Source organism: Corvus brachyrhynchos, unplaced genomic scaffold (assembly GCF_000691975.1).
Source record: "Corvus brachyrhynchos isolate BGI_N302 unplaced genomic scaffold, ASM69197v1 scaffold191, whole genome shotgun sequence".
NCBI classification, from domain to species: domain Eukaryota; kingdom Metazoa; phylum Chordata; class Aves; order Passeriformes; family Corvidae; genus Corvus; species Corvus brachyrhynchos.
In genome coordinates this window covers 3,009,349-3,031,421 of record NW_008236487.1, presented here as the reverse complement: position 1 = coordinate 3,031,421, position 22,073 = coordinate 3,009,349, and the positions used below count along the sequence as shown (strand labels likewise).

Here is a 22,073-nt window from a genome sequence, read left to right as displayed (position 1 = left end):
CAGATTTTTTTTCCCTTTACTTCTTTTAAATGCTTTGATTATATGCAGCTTACACCTCCTTTCTTCTCTGTAATTGCCAAGTGCTGTTATCCTGTAATAGAAGAAAGCGCAGTTAATTCTTTTTTATTATTTTTTAAAGTTATGTAGAAGAAAAATATGCAGGCATATATTAAATGTGGTTCAGCTTGAATGAGCGTTACCAGATCTTCAATAAGGATGTGAAGGTGGATTTATGCCTGAACAAAATGAAACAATTTTGTGGGTTTTCTTGCACAGTTGGCATGCTGAAGGAGAAATTGCCACAACCATAATGACAGGGAAGCTAGCTGAGGTGATGTTTGTGAGGTACTATTTATTTTCCAGGCCATTAATTGAATCTGGAGAATATTCCAAGCTGATGGTGAGCAAAAGTAGTTACTATTTTCTACCATGTTGCACATAAAAGTGACCAGCCTGTCCATAAGGTGTCCCAGTTAGATGCAAGCCCATCCTGGTTGCCACCAGCAGGCTACCTGGCAGCTCTGGAAGAGATGAGGACACTCTGGGTCCGGGTGGTGGTGGAGCTGCATTGGCAGTGAGCTTCTGGGAGGCTTCTGCTGGCACCTCCTGAACTGAGCTTGCCAGGAGAGAGAGAGGTTTTCACTCCTCAAGAAAGCTAATTAAAACTCATGGTTTAGTTCTAGCTTTGGTACCTGAAGGATGTCAGAATGTGCCTTCAAGTCTAACTGCTTAGAGCAGTGGGGAAATGACAGTGGCTGTCGAAAAGCAAGATACAAAAATAAGTTGACTTAAAATGACATTATGGACTAAACAGCCTTTCTCATGTATTAGAGGTGGGCTCTGTCATACACAAAGGGACTTTTACTCATGAATAATTTGCATTGCTACTTCCTGACAATTTAAATACTGACACTTCTGAACAATAGGGAAAATTGCAATCATAATATCTTTTAAATGTGTGTCTTATTCACCAGCACTTGACCACCTTTGTTCTGGACCGAAAAGAGGCAATGATTACAGTAGATGATGGAATAAGGAAGCTGAAACTGTTGGATGCCAAAGGCAAAGTGTGGACTCAAGACATGATTCTTCAAGTGGATGACAAAGCTGTCAGTTTGGTGGACTTGGAATCAAAGGTAAGATCTGTGAGTGACAGTCTCATTTTCAGAGAGAGAGAAAAAGGGAGCAAGCAGAAAAACGATGTATGTGAGACTGAGGATTTTAATTAGCTTATTATCACTTTCCCTTTTTAGCTCATGCAGTTTTTCTGAGATCAGTACACTGTATAGTAAGGTGGTATTTTGTGTTTCCTTTTTTTTTTCCCCTCTCTTCTGACAGAATGAACTGGAGAATTTTCCTTTAAGCACAATTCAGCATTGCCAAGCTGTGATGAATACATGCAACTACAATTCAATTCTTGCATTAATATGTAAAGAACCAACCCAAAACAAGCCTGATTTGCATCTTTTCCAGTGTGATGAAATTAAGGTAAGATAATAATGGAGGTCTGCTGTGACTTATTTGCATAGGGGAGATTGTATGAATTGACCAGTACAGTGGATAAAGACAAATGAGCTGATTCATAGAAAATAATTCTGTACTTCTATTCTCATAAATATGCTAAAAGATAATGCACTTATGATATCAGCACTACTGACAGTATGTTAGTAAATGTAGTGTAGTTTGTATTGCAAAGGAGTAATCCAGTATTTAAGCTGAATCCCTCATGCACATTCAAATATATCCTTACTCTAAATATTGGTTCCTGGGCTCTGTAGCTGCTAATTTAGGTTGGCAAATGTATAAAGCTCTGGAAAAATATCTATGGTTTGCCTTCACACTTCTGAAAAAAGTGGTGTAAAGGAATTTGTGTTGTCTCAAATTTGTTTTATAACCTGCAAAGAGCTCATCTGAGCCCTGAGTCTTACCTACTCTTTCTGCTCTCCTTGTCACTGAACAATTAAACATTCTCTACATCTCACCTCTCTGCATCTCTGCTCTGCTGGAGAGATCTTGAAAGGGAAAATATTCCTTGCAGGAGGGGCGAAACAAGGAAAGAGGTTGCTAGTCTCTGATTAAAATATTACCTTCCAGTGTAAATTATTTTCTTAATGTATTCTGCAATTCTTCTTTATTTCTGAGGTTATAAATTTTAATTTTGTCAGTTATTCTCTGTAATTCCAACTGATAATTTCATGGGGATTTCTTAATTCCTTTGTAGTAGTTTGTATCACTGTCTTGAAACAACAGATTGTTAATCACACTGTGCAACAGTTTTGGAATGAGTGTGGTGAGAGTGGTGTGAGGATGATTAGTTATTCTGTGATTTGTTGCACAGAACTTGCTGTTTGAAAGGAAAGTGAGATCCTATCAGAAGTTCAGGGGTTATTATGTTAAATAATGTGGGGATCCCTTTTGAAGAGTGTTTGGACCCAGCTTCTCAACATGTGGAGTTGGTCTCTTTTCATTTCATTTTTCAAGTTGTTACTCTGTGTACCCACAAAAATGTAGAGTATGTAAGCATGACTTGGGAGTCCAGGATCTCCCTTTGTTCTGAGGTATTGTTTGATTCTGTGGCCATACCCTGGGGTTTTTTCCTTACCTGTGAAACTTTTTCTGGTTTTGAAAGTTCAGGTCCTTGTTGGCTTTTCCCTGCTTTTGTTAGAAGTTACAAGCAACCCCAGGAGCCTCTGCAATAAAAAATAGTTAAGAATCAATACCATTTGGGGCATTCTAACATTTCATAAACAAGAAAAAATTTGAATAGTAAATACCAAGAGTGTTGGATTAGTGGAAATCTTCTGGGTTTAAGTTCCTCTGATCCCCTAAAGTTTTTTTCTATTAATTCTGTAAACTTATGGTATCCCTCATAACTATTCTGTAGCGCAATCCATTATAGCCTGAAAAGTTCTGTAATCCCCTTGAATCCTAAATTCAACAATGTCTTCTGGTCCTAGCAGAAGTTACATGCTCCTCCCAAAAAGGTATGTACTTCTGCATTATGAGGGTACTAGGAAAGAAGTGGTCCTTGCAGAGTGAGCCAGACACTGACAGATCTGGGCTTTGACAGCCTTTGCAGGAAATTAATTTGTCAGCTGAAGACATGTAACAGAGCATTCTAAATCCTACGAGAAGCCATGACCTATTTAATGCAAGATCTATTAAAATAATGCTTTAGATGTGCATCAAAATTTCACTTGTGGGGCCACTGGTGGAGGCAGGCTGCAGTTGTGGAGTGGCAGGAACGTACAGATTAGGGAATCTTCTGAAAAATTCATCTTCTTTTACATCAGAGAGAAATTGGAGGCTGTCATTATTTCTGAAAGGAAATTGTTTCATTACGAGTTACTTTCTTAATGCTTATGCTGCTGCCATCTATAGTGGTTTGGCTGCTTCTGTGTATAACAGGTTTTCTTTTTATACTATGAGACAAACAAAATACTTGAGACAACCAGAAATTACGTATGCAGAGGGAAAAAGTAGCTTATGCAATAGCAGTTGACTTGAGGTAATTACAGCTGTTCAGACAAATTTGGTATCTAGATTACGTACTTGTGTGATGATAATGCTTGAGATTGGAGTAGTGACAAAAATACCAACTCCCAGATTTTGTTCTGTTCTTTGTTCTGTTTATGTGTAGCATAATTTGTCCCAGTGCTTTTAAATAAATGGGATTTGGTAAGGTATTCTCTATCTAAAGGTGAGATATTTGTTTCATATATCTGGACACAGTAGCTGGTACCTGATATTTTCTGCTCCTGTCTCCTTAGGCTACCTTTATTCATGAAGATATTGAAAGTGCAATCAGTGACAGCAAAAGTGGGAAACAAAAGAAGAGGCTTGAAACACTGAGGTAAAAATCCAACTTCTTGGCAGTGTGTGGGATCATCAAATAGTGTGACAGCCTTCAGAAGCTCTCCAGGTCTGCCTGCTGTCCTTTGGGTTTTTTGGGGGGGGCTTGAGCTTTTTTCCTTCTAGCTAATAATGTACTTCCAAAGCCATCTGTATTAAAGCCTTATCTTGCTTTAATAATTTTCTCACGTTCTGTCAGTTTATGGTGTCAGTCTTACCTTTCCCAAGTCCACCTTAGCGATGGGAGCAGCTGAGATCAATTCCACTTGCCAGAGAATGGCATTGCATGTCTCAGTTCTGCATATGGGTCAAGTAGTTCAGAATTTAAATTGAAAACACAAATTCCCCATAATTCCAAGTGAATAAGATTATGCTAAAAGGCTTTGGGATCTGAAGATGTTAAATAAAACAGCAACTGAAGATTGAATAATCTTCCTGCCTGCCTGTTTAATGATGCTGAAGACTTCTTGTTTCCCTGGTAGCAAAAGCTTCTCTGCCAGTTGGAAAATGTGGGGGAAAGAATCTGTTGGGTTCAGAGAAGATTAATACAGAAATGAGAGGTAGGAAACAGAGGCTTAGAAGCAAGGGCACAAATATGTTAGATACTGAATGGTGATGGGAGTAACTTGTTAGAAGTTCACTATGTAGCTACACGCTGTTAGTATCTCTTAGTAAAAACTGTTCTCACATAGAGAAGTCTCTGCTGGATAAAACTCAGAATGAATTTATAATAGTTCTGGATACCTGTTAAATTCTGATGTGCAATTTACGAAGATTTCCTAGATTCAGGGGCACTCCTAGAAAAACAAAACAGAACCTGAGCTGTGTCTAACTTTATCTGCAGGTTTAAAATTAAATAAACAGACTTCACCATTTGTGGGACTGTTGAAACCAGGTATAAGCACAAAGAGGCAATCCAGAGGGACTTGAACACATTGGATGTGCTGGGAAACTAATGAGATTTAATTGGGAAAAGAATGTAGGTCAATACATCTGTTGGGACAAATAATCCGAGATATCAGTCTCCGAGGGCTGTGGGGCCCAGAGGTCAAACGTGGGTGGCAGCTGAGTGCTGGTTACTCCCTGTTGGATCATGTGCCTGCTGGCACTGGGTCACAGGGAGAGACCCTCCTGCCTCACTGAGGTTCTGAGGTGCTGCAAGGTTATTGATGACTGAAAGGGGACTGGAGGAAGGAAAGGCAAAGGAAATTTTTTTTCGTTGTTATTCACTGTTCAAAGACCAGACAACATTTGATATTTTGTGGTCTTGTTGTTGAATGCCGTGAATGAGATGGGTTTAAAAAAGATGAATTTAAGGGGAAGATCTAGTTTTTAAATAGAGTTCTGGGGAAGGAATGGGGGATATGTATGACAGGAGCTACTGTGACTTTTTTTCTTTTTTGTCTGTTGGTATCAAGCTGCAGAATGAATTCAAAGACCTCTTTCTTTACAGTATTTAAAACTACACTAAGAACTGGAAAATTGCAGGTGGGAACATCTATATGTTTGTATCCAGACAGGATGAACAGGTGGCCCCTGTTACAAAACAAATCTGTCGGTGAACTTGCTTTTGTTGGTAGGGTTTTAAGAAAAAGGTGTCTGAAAACTGGCCAGACTTAGGGGACTAGATACTTAGTTTGTGATGGCTGAAAGGGAGCTTCAAATCTAATTTGCTCTCATAATAAAGGCAAGTCCTGCCCTTACAACTGCCTGTGGTAGTAAAAACATCACCTGCTAAATCCAAGGCACTGAATTTATTGTTGTAAACTGGCAGGTCTCGTCGTGTTCTTTGGCACTGCTTGGGGATTTCCCAGGTGACAAAGGTTTGCTAACTCCCTCATGGAGTGAGTTTCCTGCTGTGTTTAACATATTTACACATCCTGCTCTTGAGTGCTGCTTACTTGGCAAGCCCATAGTGCGGTCTGCAGTCGAAGAGGTCCTTGTGAAGCCTCCTTGTCTTCTCTGATTAAGCACTAGAGAACAGAACGTTTTTTTCCTTCGAGTGTCATTTGTGGGCTTTCTCCTCTTCCTCTAGAATGATATCCAAAGCTGACAGTGCCATCCCACCGCCCCCACGGGCCCCTGCCCCCGTGCCCCCCGGGACCATCACCCAGGTGGACGTGCGGAGCCGCGTGGCAGCGTGGTCGGCGTGGGCCTCGGAGCAGGGGGACTGTGAGTATTGCTGGGGGCCTGCTGCCACACACTGGGGTGCCAAAGAGTGGCTTTTTATGATGCTTGGTAGCAAGAGAAATAATTTGGAAAGACCACTTTCATGATGACAGTAAGAGGATGCAGAAATGGTTGCACAAGGTCAGCCCTCTGCCCTTGCTGGCAGCTGATGCCATGATTCTCCCAGCCGAGCTTGGGATGCCCCAAGCCACTGTTGCCTGATCTGGGGAGTGAGATCTGCCTGTCATAATCTGACTTGTCATTTACTTGCATTTACCCATTTTCTGGATTCCTGTTGGGAGCTGCTTTCACTTGTGCCTGGCTGGGTGGGGGTGTGGGTTACAGGTTTTGACCTGGGCTTTTTTTGTCAGGGTGGTAGCAGTAACACAGTAATGTTATTTAATGATGCTCTCCTCAGGAGTAGGGCCAGGTATTTTGGACAATTAAAAAAATGCAGTCATGGATTAAAAGGTGCTTTGAGATCAGTGTTATTTATTTATATTTTATTTATCTTTATAATGGCTGGTATGGCTAATTAGGTTTGTCTTTTTTAAAGCATTAAATAGGAAATGCTGTAACTGTAACATTGCTAACGGGTTTGGATTTTTCTGTTTAGTGGTTGTTTGTGGGTTTTTTTGCATCCCTTAGGGAAATACATTTTGATCAGATTTCTTTAAAAAGAAAAGTTCTTTAGAAAGAATAAAGCTCCTCCTGTAAAACAGACTAAAAAGGATAAGATGAGGCCTTTTTTAGTTCGTTTGCTTGGGTTCTTTTAATAGACGATATTAAGACTGTACCATTAAAAAACCTTGGATTCCTTATAATTTTTGTTTTATTAAATTATATCTATATCACTTAACACAATACACAACTATGCAAAGAAAACAGCTACAAATGTTAAGGGAAATCTGAAATGTTAAGAACTATTTAATCTCTCTACCTACAGTATTAAATCTGTTATGAGTAAAGGCTATCTTGTTCTTCTGCTTGAGTTCTCACATCAGAAAAGTTTCATTAGTGTCTTGTCAGACCAGTTGTGGATCTGATTCCCTGCAGTTTCTTTTACTCCACTCACGTGGATCTTTTCTAAAATGTATTCACTGAAATCCCACCTGTTCACAAATGCAGTGCAGTAGTTAATGTGGGTTAAAAATGCAAAACTTATAATTCCTCAAAAAAGTCACCCTTCTTTTCAAACAAGTCACTGACTCTGGCTGTTGTTATTTGTAAATATCAGTTCTGTCACATCATTCTCTCTTCTTTCTGTGTTTCCAGATTTGGCACCCCTTTTTGCTAATAACTTTTTGCATCAGAATTGTCTTCAAAGCCGTGGCTGCACTCTTTCTTGTTTGCTTCTACTGGAGTAGCTTTCAGCATGTTTTGCAAAATGGGATGATTGTCAATTACATTGTATTTATAATCTGCCACTTTGTGCTGGATTTTATTTTTATTTAAAGCCTGGTACCACACTTCTGCAGTTAACTTCATTAGTTATCATTTCAGTTAAGTTGACTGAAAGCACGTACAGAAGCTTTTTCCTTGAGACTTGACAGGATCAGGCATTAAGGTGCAAGATTTTCAGCTTGTTGGGAGTCCTTGAAAAGGGAATGGTAGAGTTTTGAGCATCCTTTTCTTACTTTAAAGCATAAACTGTATAGAAATTGCTACATACTAGTATACTAATTCCACATATATGCATGTCTTATTCTCTTCTTCCCTCTTTGCAGATGAAAAGCACAGACAATACCATGAGCAGGAAGAAACTGCAGAGATGATAGCAGCCAGGATTGACAGAGATGTTGTAAGTGAGAAGCTACAAATGTTGCTTCATGTCTGTGAAATTTTACAACTCTCCTTTGTGGGGAGACTTTCTCCACGTGGGAAATTCAGCTCTGGAGAAAAGCTTTCCAAGCAGCCTCTGCTTGTGTGGTAGATCTAAAAATGAACAGGTGGTAGTTTCTTTTCTTAATTTTCTTTTTTAAAAAGAAAGAAAAACACACTGAATGTTGATGGCAGGTTTTCTGCTGTGGAGAGCTAGAAATATAAATTGTAATTTTTTTCAGTAGACTGATTTCAGCAAACTATGTAAGGATCAAAAATTCCATCAATTTAGCAGGGCTTGGATATGTGTAATACCTGGAAAATAAACATGATCATTTCTGAAGACAGGTGGACCCATGTTTATTTATAATTTAAAGCCTTCTTGCCTACAAGCACCAACATTGGGCATGTTCTATGGCATTTACAAGATGAAATGTTGCCCCATGTGTCATTTGTAACTTTCTACTTCTCCACTCTGCTGTTGCCCTCAGCAACATCAGAGGGTCTTGAGGAGAGCATGTTGGGACCTGTTGGATTGGTGTATTTGTGTTTTCCCCCAGGGTTCGTTCATTCTTCTCCAGTTACTCTTTGAAATCAATCCTTCAAAGAGCACTTCTCTGCAAACAGCTTAATTTGTAGAGAGCTTCACCAAATAGCTGAGTACTTAGCATTTCATAAGGAGATTATGAAGTTATACTCTTTATGAAAATGCTGTCCATTCAAATAATTCGAATTTTTTCATGTGCTTTCGGCAAAAATGTAATGTGGAAGCAAATTGTGGAATTACAATCTGACCTTAACAACCTTGTTACACATACTTTGAAGATTTCCAGCAGCCCTACGTTTTTAAAAAAACAAAATTTAAAATACTTTACAGGTATGTAAATTTAAAAACACAAGGCATCTAAATACAGAATGTTCCAGCATGGAATTTGTTCCAAGGAAGCTGTTGGTGTCTGAGAGTCTGGGCATTTCAATTTCTGGAGTATTTCTGCTATAGATTCTGTAGAGAAACACTTACTTGTCTTTTCTCCCATAGCAAATTCTGAACCATATTTTGGATGACATAGAGTATTTTGTTACCAAACTGCAAAAAGCTGCTGAAGCATTTGCTGAACTTTCAAAGAGGAAGAAAACTAAGAAAAGTAAAAAGAAAGGACCTGGAGGTAGGAGTTCTTTCTGCACACAGTTCTGTTTCTCTAAGGATAATTGAAGGAGCCAGGAAATGTCTTTTTGTGTTGCTTGGTTGGTTTTTTTTTAATCAGTGTAGTAATTTTCTCTCAATTTGAGCACGAAAGTTCCTGTGCATCATATTCTCAGAGGGAAACCTATCAAAAGCATTTGCTTGAAGTCAGTGGGGAGTGATTTATTAGAGATGTGACCACAGAATATGCTCCTGCCTTGGTTCTTTATTTACAAAATTCTGTAAGATGGTAAATTTATTATGCATTTACATGTTTACTCTATCTGGAATATTTATGGCAGTTATATACATATGAATGGATATATAAAAGCCTCATTTTGTTCACCAGAGGGTGTTCTTACTCTCCGTGCAAAGCCACCACCTCCAGATGAATTTGTTGACTGCTTCCAAAAATTCAAGCATGGCTTCAACCTTCTGGTAAGTGACTACTAGTGGATATGAGATGTGAGACCAGACCAGGGCTGGCTACCTCTGGCCTAAGTTGGCCTCTGAGCTTTGGGATGCTGCTCCTCAGGTTCTCTACGCAATGACTAGATGAGCATATTTGGTTTTCAGCATCACTGTGTTTCTTCCTTTCCTGGTTCTTTAAAGCCTTTTACTTGGGAAATTTGATTTTGAGTCATAAGAGGATTCCTAGGAAGGTCTGTGGGGATCACAGCTCTGTTGTGTGTTTGCCAGCATCACCAGCTGTGGCCTTGATTTAGTTTTATTCAGCCATGCCCATCAGACTCCCTGTGCTTGTTGCCATCATTACCCAGGACCTTCTGGCCTCAGAACGCTCCATCCAACAAATTGCTGTCTCTTTATAGGTTCTCAATAAGCAGAGATGATAATTCAAGAGCCTTCTCCTGGCATCTCCTCTTTTGCAAGTGGGAGTGTCCTCTTCGAGGGAGGCAGCAAGTGGGACACCTTCAAAGCATTTGCTGTCAGACACTGAGTGTCCCTTCCAGTTGCTGGGGAGGCTATGCCCATGGGGAAAACTGTTCTTGAATTCACTGAGTCAAATCAGCTTCTTTCTTCCTCATGGGGAATGGATTCTGATTGCAGGGCTGTAGGAAATATTTAGACATGTTAAAAATATCTTTAAAAAAACCAAAAAAACCCAAAAAACCAAAAAAGCTACATCAAGTGTTGTGATTCTGACCTTAAGGGATTGCTGTTTTGAGGGAGGATGAATGTCTTGGAACATGCTTATCCTTCTCAGTAAAAGGCATAATGTCCAGGGCTTTTGCCATTCTTTTTACTACATTCTGCATTTAAATTAGTTTTTTCCCCAAGAACAACCTGTGCTTCTTTGAATCTTTATCTTCTGTGCAGGAGAAGTCACAGCTCTTGTTTTGATGCTCAGCAGCCCCTGGGACCTGGTTCTAGTGTTGCTTTTGAGGGGTTGTGCTGTAACAATGCTTTACTTCAGCAGCTTTGCAGGAGCAACAAAAACCTGAAGTTTGTGCTTTATGTCAGGCAAGGAGAACTGTGTTAAATGAAGAATCTGGTTTAAAAATAAAAGGAGAAGCTAGAAGAATAAAATCTTCGAGTAGAATGGAAATCATTTTAAAACCACATGGTGGAAGCTTCTAGAAATGCCTACCATCTGTCAAAAAACTTCAGATAGACTGAGGCTGGGTTGTTATGACTGAGGAACAATGTATAGGAAGTTATTAGAAGCAAAATCCTCCTCCTTTCTTCATTTGGAGGGACAGTTGGATGTGAGAGCAGAACAAGGGTAGCCAAAAGCAGTTTGAGGAACAGATGGCAAGATGCAATAGAAACTACTATAACTCTTTAAAGCACATTTGGGCTTCTTATTTCTGGAGCCTGCAAAGCCAATGGGTGATCAGTAGACAAAAGAAATCCTCTGAGATGCTGTATCAGTGAATTTTAATGGTTTGGGGTTTTTAGAATATTTTTTTTTATGGTGGTGTTTGGTCGTAGGTTGGACTTGATGATCTCAGAGGTCCTTTGTAGAAATATCTTATTATAACAGATAAAGTGATACATGACATTCAGGGTTGATAGATATGATGGTCATGGACTGGTGAAGAAAAATCTCATACATAAAACAAATCAGAACAAAATGTTGATGTAGAGGTTCCTGGGAGAAAGACATCTGTGCTCAGTGTGATCAACCAAGCAAGTGGTAAAAGCCATCAGGGAAAAAAAGACAACAGAACATTAACAAAGAGCATCAATATGCATTATGTTACCTGGCCTGATTTTTTTCCAGTGTAGCAAAATTGAAGAAGGTGCAGGGTGGACAAGAATGCTCAAAGGAATTACTTCAACTTGGAAAAGGCCAGACTCAGGAATAATCTAATAAGTCTGTAAATGGTTATGAGCATTGCTAGAAAAGTGAGTTGAGAAGGATAACTGAATTTTATTTGGAGAACAAAATACTAATGAAAGAAAGCGGAGTCAAATTCCCAAAGGAGATGCTGCTTCATAATATAATTTAGTTGTGGAACATCTTGTTTTGCACAAGAGGTGCTAAAATATGCATGGATTCAAGAGCAATGGGATGGATGAGCACTTGCACTTACTGGGTGTCGCAGGCAAAGCCCTGGGCTTAGGTGGACCTGAGCAGGGGATGGCCATTCTTATGTGAAGTATTTATTCCCTTAATAGTTAAATGTTTCTTAAAACATATCATTTGTTTTATTCCTTCAGGCCAAGTTGAAGTTCCATATCCAAAATCCTAGTGCAGCTGATCTGGTTCATTTTCTCTTTACCCCACTACATATGGTAAGGTTTTACAGTTTTCTGAGTGTTTACCTTCAGAACTCTTGTATTTAAAAGCTCTGTAACCTTTTCAGTGATAACAAGATTGAAATGTTGTGTCCCTGGACAATAACTAAGGAGAAATGTTTGTATCTCAGGATGAGGTTTTCTTTAGAAAATTATTTATATCCTTTTTTGCATATTTTCCCATCTATTAAATTTGTTTATTTAAATAATCTTTAGCCTTGTGTTACACTTTGCCATTATAATTTTTAACTAGCAATAAAAAATTGAGATTCTCTACATAGTGCAGGAGGAGAGTTGAAAGCTTATTTAATGGAAGTATGTGTGGCTTTGATCAGTAAAGCAAAAATAACACTGCCCAGGGTGGGTCTAAATAAAAAATGGTTGGTGACCAGAACAACAGTTTTTCAGCAATAAATAGTTTAGTTAGTTTTTAGGACATCAAGACGCACTGTTAGATTCTCAGGGGGGTTTTTACTTCTGGGGGGAGTGGTTTTTTTATGAGTAATGACTGTTTCCTAGCAGCACTGCAGATAACATAAATTCACAGCCACTTCCTTGCTGATAGTGTGTGTGTTCTTGACATTATTTTAATCCTTGGGTTTAGGTGGTGCAGACAACAGGAGGTCCAGAGCTTGCTGGCACAGTGCTCAGCCCCCTCCTGACAAAAGACACCATAGACTTCCTGCGATATACGGTCACCAGCGAGGAGGGACAGCTGTGGATGTCCCTGGGTGACTCATGGACCAAAGCCAGGTGAGCAAAAGTCTTCAGATTTGAGAGGACATCTCTAAAAATCAAGTTTATTGACACGATCTTAACCAGGTTATCCAGCCCCCAATAAATTCAATATTACTTTGTTAGGATTTGGACTCTTTGGAACTGTTCTTTGAAGGTTTTGGAAAGGAACTCTTTAGCTTCACTTGGATTTGGGATCTCAAGGAGAGAAAATGCAGAGAGAATTTTTTTTTTGTCAGTGATATCCAGAACCTCTTGACATAATCTTCTGGAGTACGTTTTTCTGAACTGTCCCTTGCATGTTTCCAGTTGTTCTTCACCATTTTTTTTCCAGCCCATCTATCTGGACTTCATTAAAAAAACAATTTGAAGATGCAATAAAAAGTGACAAACTATTAAATAATAGCTACAAATGTCTGTTTTCAATTTCCAATGATTATTAAAAGTTAAAAATTTACAATGTACTTACTTCTTTACAAGCATCATAATGCTATAAAAATGTTTATAATTATAAAAAAAAGTTAATTGACTGAACTGTGCCACGTGTGCATACCTTAAACATTGCATTGAATGGATTCACTGTTACGATTTAGCTTAGCTGGAAGTTGACTTCTTTATGCATTTCTTGGGTTCGAGGTAATTCTGTAGCTTGAAATTAGGTGAACTGAGCATGCAAAAGAAAAATCTTAAATTAGCAAAGTGCATTTGGACTCTGTAATCTGTGGTAGATAAGTACATTTGATGATGATGAAGTACGCAATCGCTTGGGCTGGAAATGCAGCACGGTTTTTGTGTTTATTTATCCCTGCTCTCAGATCTCAGATTGGAACACAAATGTCTACCAGATGGATTTTTGTTTTTATTAATGATTTGGTTCATTGAAAGCTGTAGAGTGTAAGGAAGGCTGCATGGATGGAGTGGAAATGGCCTCATAGCGTTGGAGCCCCGTGCAGGGAGAATGGATCACTGGGCAAAATAATGGGCTCCCTGTCTTGGGAACTACTCCATTTGTTCAGTCCATCCTGAAAAAAGGGTAATGGAAAGAGAAATAGCTTGTGTTTGGTGGTGAAGAATGAAGCACTTAAAATGTAGTTGGCTGACCCATGCAGATTAGAATTGATGGCGTGATTGATCTCAGTATCCAGAGGTACCCTGGGGTGGGGTGTAGCAGGAGAGGGGGATGATAAAATCAGGGATTATTGACCAATCCCAGGCCTGTTAATAAGCTGGGAATTGCTGACTGCTCCTGGCTGGCAGCGTTTGTCCCTTGATTTTGAGCAGTGTCAGCAACGAGCCTGTTAAAAGACTGTAAGGTACACTCCTGTTTCTGCTTCCACTGTGAGGACACAGTAATTTATGCTGTGGGACAGAGTGTTATGGGTAGTGCAAAGGCAGAGCAGGAAAGCATTCATTTAGGTGCTTGGTATTACAATAGAGAATGCTAGGGGAACTCTGAAAAGTAGTACAGTCTTTAAAAAGATCAATCTGGACTATGAAACAGCAAATGTGATGATAGTTCTTGTGTCTTGGAGCATGTAGAGTTGGGTGAGGTTTATGTCTGTGAAAGCATTTGTTTATTTTTCGTTTTAGGTGTAGCTTCCATGCTTCATGCCTGCTTTCAGGTGTTCTTACAAAGCTGGTGCTTTCTTTCAGTCTTTTGTTGGTGCTTTCACACAAATAGAGCATTGCAATATTTTTGCCCATGTCTCACTGTTAAAACAAGTCCTAGATTTGTTTTGATTGATTCTTCTATTACCCATCCTTTGCTAAAAACTTCTGTTTGTTGTGCTTTAGCACGGACATGTCCTTATAGAAGGAGCAAATTCTTTTCTGCAGGGCGCTGCAGGGAGGATAGTTGTGATAAATAAATGTGTTCTGCTGATTTTCTCTTTTCTAGCATGATTCTGCCTGTACTGTAATCCCAGCCTCTCCTCTATACTGATAAAAATTCTAAAGCATTTCAATTTATAGGAACCCTATTAAACCAGTGTGGCCCTTGACACAGATTTCTAATTTGCTTTTCACACAGAGCTGAATGGCCAAAGGACCATTTTATTCCCCCTTATGTCCCCCGTTTCCGAAATGGTTGGGAGCCTCCTTTGCTGAACTTCATGGGAGCTCCAAAGGAGCAAGAGCTCAACCACTTGGCTGAGTCTGTGGCAAACGTTGCAGAGCAACAGCGGAAGCAAGAGATGAAAAGACTGTCAAGTGAGGTAAGGTCCTGCAAAAGTGTTCTGTTAATTAGCTGAGGGCAGCACCAGCCACTGCCTCCCTAAGGACAATATTCTGGGACAGGCCTGGAGAAACCCTGCTCTGGCACCTGCTCTGTCAGTGCAAGCTCTTTACACTTAACGTTGAAGTCACAGGAAACCATATACCTGTTCAGCCACCAAAAATGCAGTTAGGAAAATACAAGGTTTTTTTTGCCTGCTGCTCTCCTTGAACTTGTGCACTTCCCTGCCTCAGCTGGGAGGACAGTCCAAGCCCTTAGGTTCAGTTTGATTGAGCTCTGCTATCAGATCCCATTGATTTTGATCGTAGATACTTTGGGCAATGTTTGAACCAAAGTGCTTTCAATCACAGGCACACAGTCTAAATGAAAGAACCCCCCCATTTTTGGTAGAATTTTGGACTTAAACTGCTTCTTCATAAATGTGGAATTTAATATTCCTTTCACTAACATATTGATACTTTCACTGTATTGCTTGTAAGTATTCAGAGGTGCTCTCAGGGCAATACCATATCAGGTAGATTAGGTCTACTTCTAAAAAAACCCTGCTGACAGGAAAATTATTGTCAAAAACATTTTCCCAAAATTTTCTTCAAAGGAACGTCATGAATTTAGCAAAAGTTAGGTTATTCTCTTTAAAGAATGGAAATATGCATCCCCATCTAAAGCCTTTAGAGAAACCAGGTTGCATTTTCTGACCAACTTTATAGCCAGCCCCTTGTTTCTCAAGATTCTATTCTATCCTATTTTCAATAGAACTTACCAGAAAATGAACTTTGATTTTTGTGAAAAATTTTAAGAATACATGTGGATTTTGTTGCTCTTTAATTAACAGGAAAAAAAAGGCTATATCCTTTTTAAACATACAAAAATTTTCCTTTTGGAAGGTTTTGTCTTTTGTTGGGAGGACACAGGATTTAATTTACATTTTTTATTTATTTTTCTATTCTGGTTTTAGTTTAAATCAAGTGTTAGCTAATCCAAGGTACCCTGTTAGCAGCTGTGAGATGGAAATGCACCTAAGAATTTTAAGAGTCTTTTCCATCTTGGGGAATTTTTATTGGTTGTTATGGGATGTTGTTTTCTTGCAGATCAATTCTCTAATTGGAGATAGCAAAGCCTCCCCAGCAAAAACTTGACAAAACTTCCCAGCCACATTAAAACTTTACTTTCATGAGAACCTCTGTTAGTCAAAAAAAAGTCTACTCAGCTATAGAGACAAATAAAATTGGTAAAAAGCCTGCCAAGCAAAGGGGGGATTACATAATACACATTTGATTACTTAAAGCACTGCTTGGCCTCATGCCTAACAAGATATACAAGAATAAATGTGACAAAAACTAAGTTATTGCTAGTGATTCCTTTTGAGAATAAAAGCATTTAGTAAAGTTAACAGGCACAGTAATGTGAAATGTAGCTTTTGCTGTTGCTGTCACCCCCCCTTCCCTAGTGACCTCCCAAAAAACATCAACTATTGTCCCATTTTTCATTACTGGTCTACATTTCCATGTGGGGTTTTGTTTATATTGTGTTCCTTCTAAATAATAATAATAATAATAATAATAATAATAATAATAACAGTAGCTACAACAACATCAGACAACAAGATTGAAACTTTTTTCGATAGTGTTGAAAAAAGGTCATTAATTTTTCTCCTCTGATGATTTTAAGAATTTCATGTTATTTATATATATAACAACCTAAAACCAGTCTGAAGGGGGAGACTATATTGAGGTGTTTCAGTTGCTTGTGTTTCAGGGAGTTGATTTCACTTCAGTCTTTTTCATGCACTGGTAGTTGTTTATTATATATATATTTTTATATATATATATATCCCAGTTCACTGAAGTAGTTTGTGTGCCTGGTTCCTGGGATGTCAGGCATTGGTTTCATGACTGTCACTGATTCCCACAAGGTTCTGGGCAAGTGGTTTAACCTTGGTACCTTGGCTCCCTGTGCCCATGCATCCCTAGCACATCCCTGGGGGAAAAAGGCACTGAGCTGCTTAATAGCTGTGAAATGCTGCAGGTGCTCAGCTGGAAAGAGCTGCCTGAGTGCAAAATGCTGTTTGTCTGGAGCAAAAGCTGCCCTGGAGTGGGTGATGCAAAGATAATTATTCTTTCCTAAGTCTGCTGTAACAGTTTGTTTAATGAGGAGTGCTGGAAAAACAAGATGAGAGTGGAAGTGTTGGTCTCTTGCTGCTGATTGGCCTCGTGTGTGTCGGTGTGGAATTCATCTCCCCAGAAGCAAGGCTGCCTGGGGAGATCTGTGCTGGGAGTGGAGAGGGGTGCATGGCCCTGTTCTCCCTGCTGGGCTGGGCTCTAGCGCCAGGAAAAGTGCATTGGAGGTTCCCACCCCTGAAAACCTCTTTTTTTTCTTTCCATTCCCGAATTCCTGAACCTTAAGATCCAGCCACACATGCAGCTCCCAGCAGAGGGGTTTTAAGGTGGAGGCAGTTCAGCAACAAGGACTTCAAATGGTGGTGGAACAGCCACCAGAGAGTGTCCAGTGAGGCTAAAGCAATGCAAATAATTTACGTGAGAAGTAAAATGAATTCCTGCTTCCTGGGTGTCTTTTGGTGTAAGGCATAAGCCAGGTCACACTGGAGATTTTTTTCCAAAGAGGTCTTAATAATACAGTTTTAAAGAATATTCTATTTGTATGGGGAGTTCTGTGTGTGGTTTTAATTGCTTTTCATAAACCCTCAGTCCCCTAAGCGAGTGGCTCTGGTGCCAAGTCAGACACCTGGAGGTAGAGATTGGGCGAGTAACTTTTCTGTAGCCACATTAACAGAGATAAGAAAAAAAATAAGCCAAAAGCAAAAACAACACAGGAGAAAACAAAAAAAAAAACCCCAACACACCAGGCATAAAGATTTGGCAAATTCTGGTGAATCTCAGCCAGTGTAACTCATGCAGCTGGATGGTACAAGGAAAGGATATAAAATGAGCTATTTCAGTATCATAATATCCACAAATGAACTGTTGAGCTTGGTCTTGTTTTTGGAAATGGTGATTAAAATCATTCTTGCCTAGAAGGGGAGTGTCAATGCTGAATTTAAGGTGGTTCTTTTTTTTTGTTAAAAAAAAAAAAGGAATTTCATAAAGCTCTGAATGTTCTTACATATGTGCTTGTGATAAAGTATGATTATTTTCCTTAATTAAAACCCATAATTATACCAACTATCACACTCCTTTTTGCATTTCTTCATGGACTATAGCCATATTCAGTGAGAGTGTGACATGAACGAGCTCTTTAATATTATGATCCTGCAACAGAGTGATAATTTTACTTTCTTTCTTACACAGACTTACTGTTGGCTGGCTAGAGGTTTGTGGCTTGAGGTGTGCACCCAGAACAGAAGCTCAGAGCAGTTTTACTGTGCAGTTCCTTTTCAAGCAGCTCAGCCACTGTTTATAAGTTGTGTTGCTGTGGTGATATCTGAGAGATGACACGGCCCTTGCCCCAGAGAACTGCTTTCCTAAAGAACATCCGCTGCAATATTAATGCAGTGGGATGACTCAGGATAGAAATTCTTTTATTCTTATCCTTTTGATCTCCGCGTTTATGTACTTGAAACGCAGAAATTATTAACTTTTCATGGCAGACCCGTGGGCACCTGAGGATGGGGGAATGCTGGCAGGGCCCCTGGGGGTGCGGGATGAAGCGCAGGGGCGGATGGCACTAATCCAGTTTGCGGCTTTGTTCCCTTTTTGTCTTGCAGCCTCCCGGCGTTCCCGACTACCCCCCGGCGGATGGGTACGCATTCAGTAACACAGTGTACAAGAGAGGGCCTCTGCTGGACCAGGGGGCAGCTGTGGCTGCCTTTAAGCAAACTGTTAGCCGGCATGTAGATAGGTAACCCTGACTCGGCAGCGGCCGTGGTGCTGTGGAAAACTGTCCCCACTTACTGCTCTTGGGGTGGCGGGGTCTGTGGTTGCCTCTGCTTGTGTCTGGAGAGGGTCGTTCTCTGTACTGGGGGAAGTGATTCTGTTTAGCAGTGGGTATTCTGCTTTTGCTTCTCTAAGATGTGTCCTTAAGATCTTTCCATATAATTTCTGTGAAATACCCTGTTTATCGATGATGTTAAATTGCTGCTTTTGTCAAAAATGATACGGTGGAATTCCGACCCAATGGCAAGCACAGAATCCTCCCACTTGGGTTCAGATTTTCGTTCTGATTTGTTTCATGGTTTTAACTACACTCTTTGCTCTTTTCAGAATTACAAAGAATGACAAGTCTGCTCTGAGATTCACCTGTAGTTGTTTTGATTGATTGTTTGATTTTTCTTAGCTGCTCACTTAGTGCTGCATCATCTCCTGCTCTTTGTTTTCTGGGCTGGTGTATAAATACCCACTTTCAGAATAGTGACACCCTGTCTCTTCCATCCTCTTTCAAATGTTACAGAAAATGCTCTGAAATGTTTGCATAGCAAATGGTGTCTTTTTGCACATTCTCTCTCACCCCCTTCATTTTATCCTAAAACTGAATAACTTGACAAGATGAAATGCAGTGATCCTTGGCCTTGTGTCTGGGGAGAATTTATAGCAGCACAGGCTGTGGAAGCAGATCAGTAAAGAAGCATTGGAACTGCTCTCCTGTGCCAAACCATATTCCATATACACTATATGAAAAGTATTTTGTCCTATGAGCCATGGAAAATGTTTAAGCTAAGTTTTGGAGATCAAATTGCTGGTTAAAGCATCATTGATAAAACTCTTTTGGTGAAAACCCTTTCAGAATTCCTAGTTTTGAGACGTGTGCTAAAAGATCCTGTTGTTAATCTGCTTGCAAGCAAATTCCCATGTGGTGTGCAGGTTGAACACTCAATTATTTCCCTGAACTTTGAATTTATTCTTCATAGCAACAACAGCAGAGTAGTCATCTCTTAATTGTTTTCTTAAACTTGATTGCCTGTTGCATTCTTGTCTCAGGACCAGTCAGCTTGAAATCTGGATGATCTGTACTCTAAATTCCTTCCCCTCACCTGTAATGTGGACCTTATCTGTCATGTAAGACCTGTTTTGTCCTTTCAGAGTAAGAATATTCCATGCAAGTGTTTTTGCCTCCAGTTTTAGAGAGTGAGTCTCACTGCATTGAACTGTTGATGATATCAGGGCATCTGTCTGGAACTGAAAGAGTTATCCAAGCCTCCTTTGTGGTTGAGAAATGGCTGTTTCTAAGAAACAGTTCATGAAAGTTGAAATTAGTCTTTCGAAAGCTGTGGAACGAGACCTGCTGTAGTGGTGCCTGTTTCTCACCACTGATGTAAGACATTCTTCCCTTGGGTGATGCAAATGAAGTGTCAGAATCTTAGACTTTCAGTGGGTATTAGATATTTCAGGAACTCTGATGCCACAAGAGTACTGAAAAATTTTCAGCAAGTTTTGTGGTGTTTCAAAGTAGCGTTTTTTGCTGTGTAGTTTGATTTTCACTGTCATTTGAAGAAAAGCTCTCTGAAAGTCTGTGCAAGCTTCTAGGCTCTCAAGCAGTGTGCAGTGAAGAGCTGAGGCCTGAAATTATGGTATATCTGATAGGCAGTAAGAAACACAGTGGAGGATGGGTGGAGGGAAGCATTCAGAATATTTGTGCCCAGAGTAAACTGTCTGATGAGCCTGGGCTTGAAGAATTAGGGTCTCTTCAGAGGCATGCAGCCATGGGCTGGTCATGTGCATGTTGCTGTGTGGAGTAAAACTAAAATGTAGAAATTTTTAAAAATTCCTACTGAGTTCCATGTTTGAAGGAATCAGGATAGCTAGGTGTGGACAAAATAGGAAGACACAGTTATTGAAACGATTTTGGAAAGGCAGTCTGTAAGTAAAAGTACTGTCAGAGCTACATTAGTTGTATCTCTGAGACGGGAAGAAAGAAATTCAAAATTATATGAATTTTAAGTGGGTGACAGGAAAAATTCGTATTACACATTGTTCAGCCTTGTAAAAGCTCTTCTGCAGGCTGGGGGTCATCCCCTGCTTTTCACTCTCTCCTTAAATACTGTTAGTGTTTTGTCTTTCTTTCAAAATGATCTTTCAATCCAAGTATGATTTTCCTTGGTTCTGCTCTTCAAGTCAAGTGAGACAGTTCTCCACAGCCGTGCAATAGCCAGGTAGCTGCTGGATTGCTCAGGCACACCTGGAACCCACAGTTACAGAGCACCAGCAGCAGCAGCAACATCTTGTGTTCATACCCCCAGGCCGTGACCTTGAACCCAGCATTTCAAGCCATGGATTGCTTCATGTTTTCATTAGCTGTTTGGATTTATTTATTTATGTATTTATTTACTTACTTATTCATGTGGGGTTTGTTTGTTTGCTTGCTTGCTTTACTGCCCGGTATGTGTTTATGTCGTTGGGTGTAATTTGCAACAAGTGAATAAAGTTACTGGGGGGTTTTGTGGACCTGTTTGGAGTTGGCTGGGGACTTCTCAATTAAAAAAAGTGTTGTGTCAAAGAAAGTAGGAGCTCTGGACAGGTCTTTCCTCATGGAAACAGAAGGATACAGAGCTTACTGTGATATGCCTTGCTCTACAATGAATCCTGTGTGTAACTGGCAAGAAGTTATTTCTCATTTTTAATTGATAAAGTATCTTGAAGCTGTTAAAGTTGATGGCATCTTATGGTCGATTAAGAAAACTGATCTACAATAGGAGAACATTTTTTAGAGTTTAACTCCATTAGTGTTGATGGCAAAAATTTATTCACCTATTATGTATTTGAAACAATCTGTGATGAACGCTGGAAATACAATTTCATACAAAGCACAAGCTATCAATTATATCCTAAGTATAGTCATTTGTTTATATGGCAAATGACTGTTTAACCTTCTGTAGGAAAACAAACTAAATATAGAGTACATGTTTATTTTAAAACAATAGCACCTGCTAATCTAGGCTGTTATCATACATCGTGCAAGCAGTGAGCTGATAAAGCTTAGCAGTTCTTGAGGCCTGTGTATTTCAGCCACCACTTTATTTTGTTTTTAATTCTTTTATTGGCACTTAAACCAGTGTATTATGAACAAGTCATCTATGGCAGCGTCATATTGTGGTTGAGAGGTTTTTGTTTAAAAAATGTTTTGTGGGCTGTTCGAAGAGGGCATTTTGTGGTTTTATTTGCTTGCCTGTCTCTCTGAACAATAGTCTGATCTTTGCTTTGCAGAAACTATGAAGCACACAATAAAGCACAGAGCAAGAAGTACGCCAAATGCAAGTATGAATTCGTGGCAAGAAACAACAGTGAGCTTTCTGTCATGAAAGAAGAGATTGTAGAGGTAATTTTGTTTGCAAAGACAACACAAAAATTTCTGGTGCTGCTCAAAGCT

At 39.6% G+C, this 22,073-nt stretch overlaps 1 protein-coding gene across 3 annotated transcripts in view; it reads left to right on the top strand.

Moving 5' to 3' along the window:
* Positions 1–22,073, top strand: part of EPS8 (epidermal growth factor receptor pathway substrate 8) — a 128,267-nt gene that overhangs the window by 88,186 nt on the left and 18,008 nt on the right. For 2 of the 3 annotated variants that reach the window (XM_017726274.1, XM_008644013.2), the window contains 12 exons: positions 975–1,136; positions 1,339–1,488; positions 3,771–3,853; positions 5,888–6,024; positions 7,749–7,822; positions 8,882–9,008; positions 9,375–9,463; positions 11,711–11,785; positions 12,393–12,541; positions 14,553–14,736; positions 18,478–18,611; positions 21,911–22,022. In XM_017726274.1, the coding sequence (XP_017581763.1) occupies positions 975–1,136; positions 1,339–1,488; positions 3,771–3,853; positions 5,888–6,024; positions 7,749–7,822; positions 8,882–9,008; positions 9,375–9,463; positions 11,711–11,785; positions 12,393–12,541; positions 14,553–14,736; positions 18,478–18,611; positions 21,911–22,022 (1,476 nt within the window). The remainder of the gene's footprint in view (positions 1–974; positions 1,137–1,338; positions 1,489–3,770; positions 3,854–5,887; positions 6,025–7,748; positions 7,823–8,881; positions 9,009–9,374; positions 9,464–11,710; positions 11,786–12,392; positions 12,542–14,552; positions 14,737–18,477; positions 18,612–21,910; positions 22,023–22,073) is intronic. The other variant, XM_017726275.1, reaches the window with a different exon arrangement.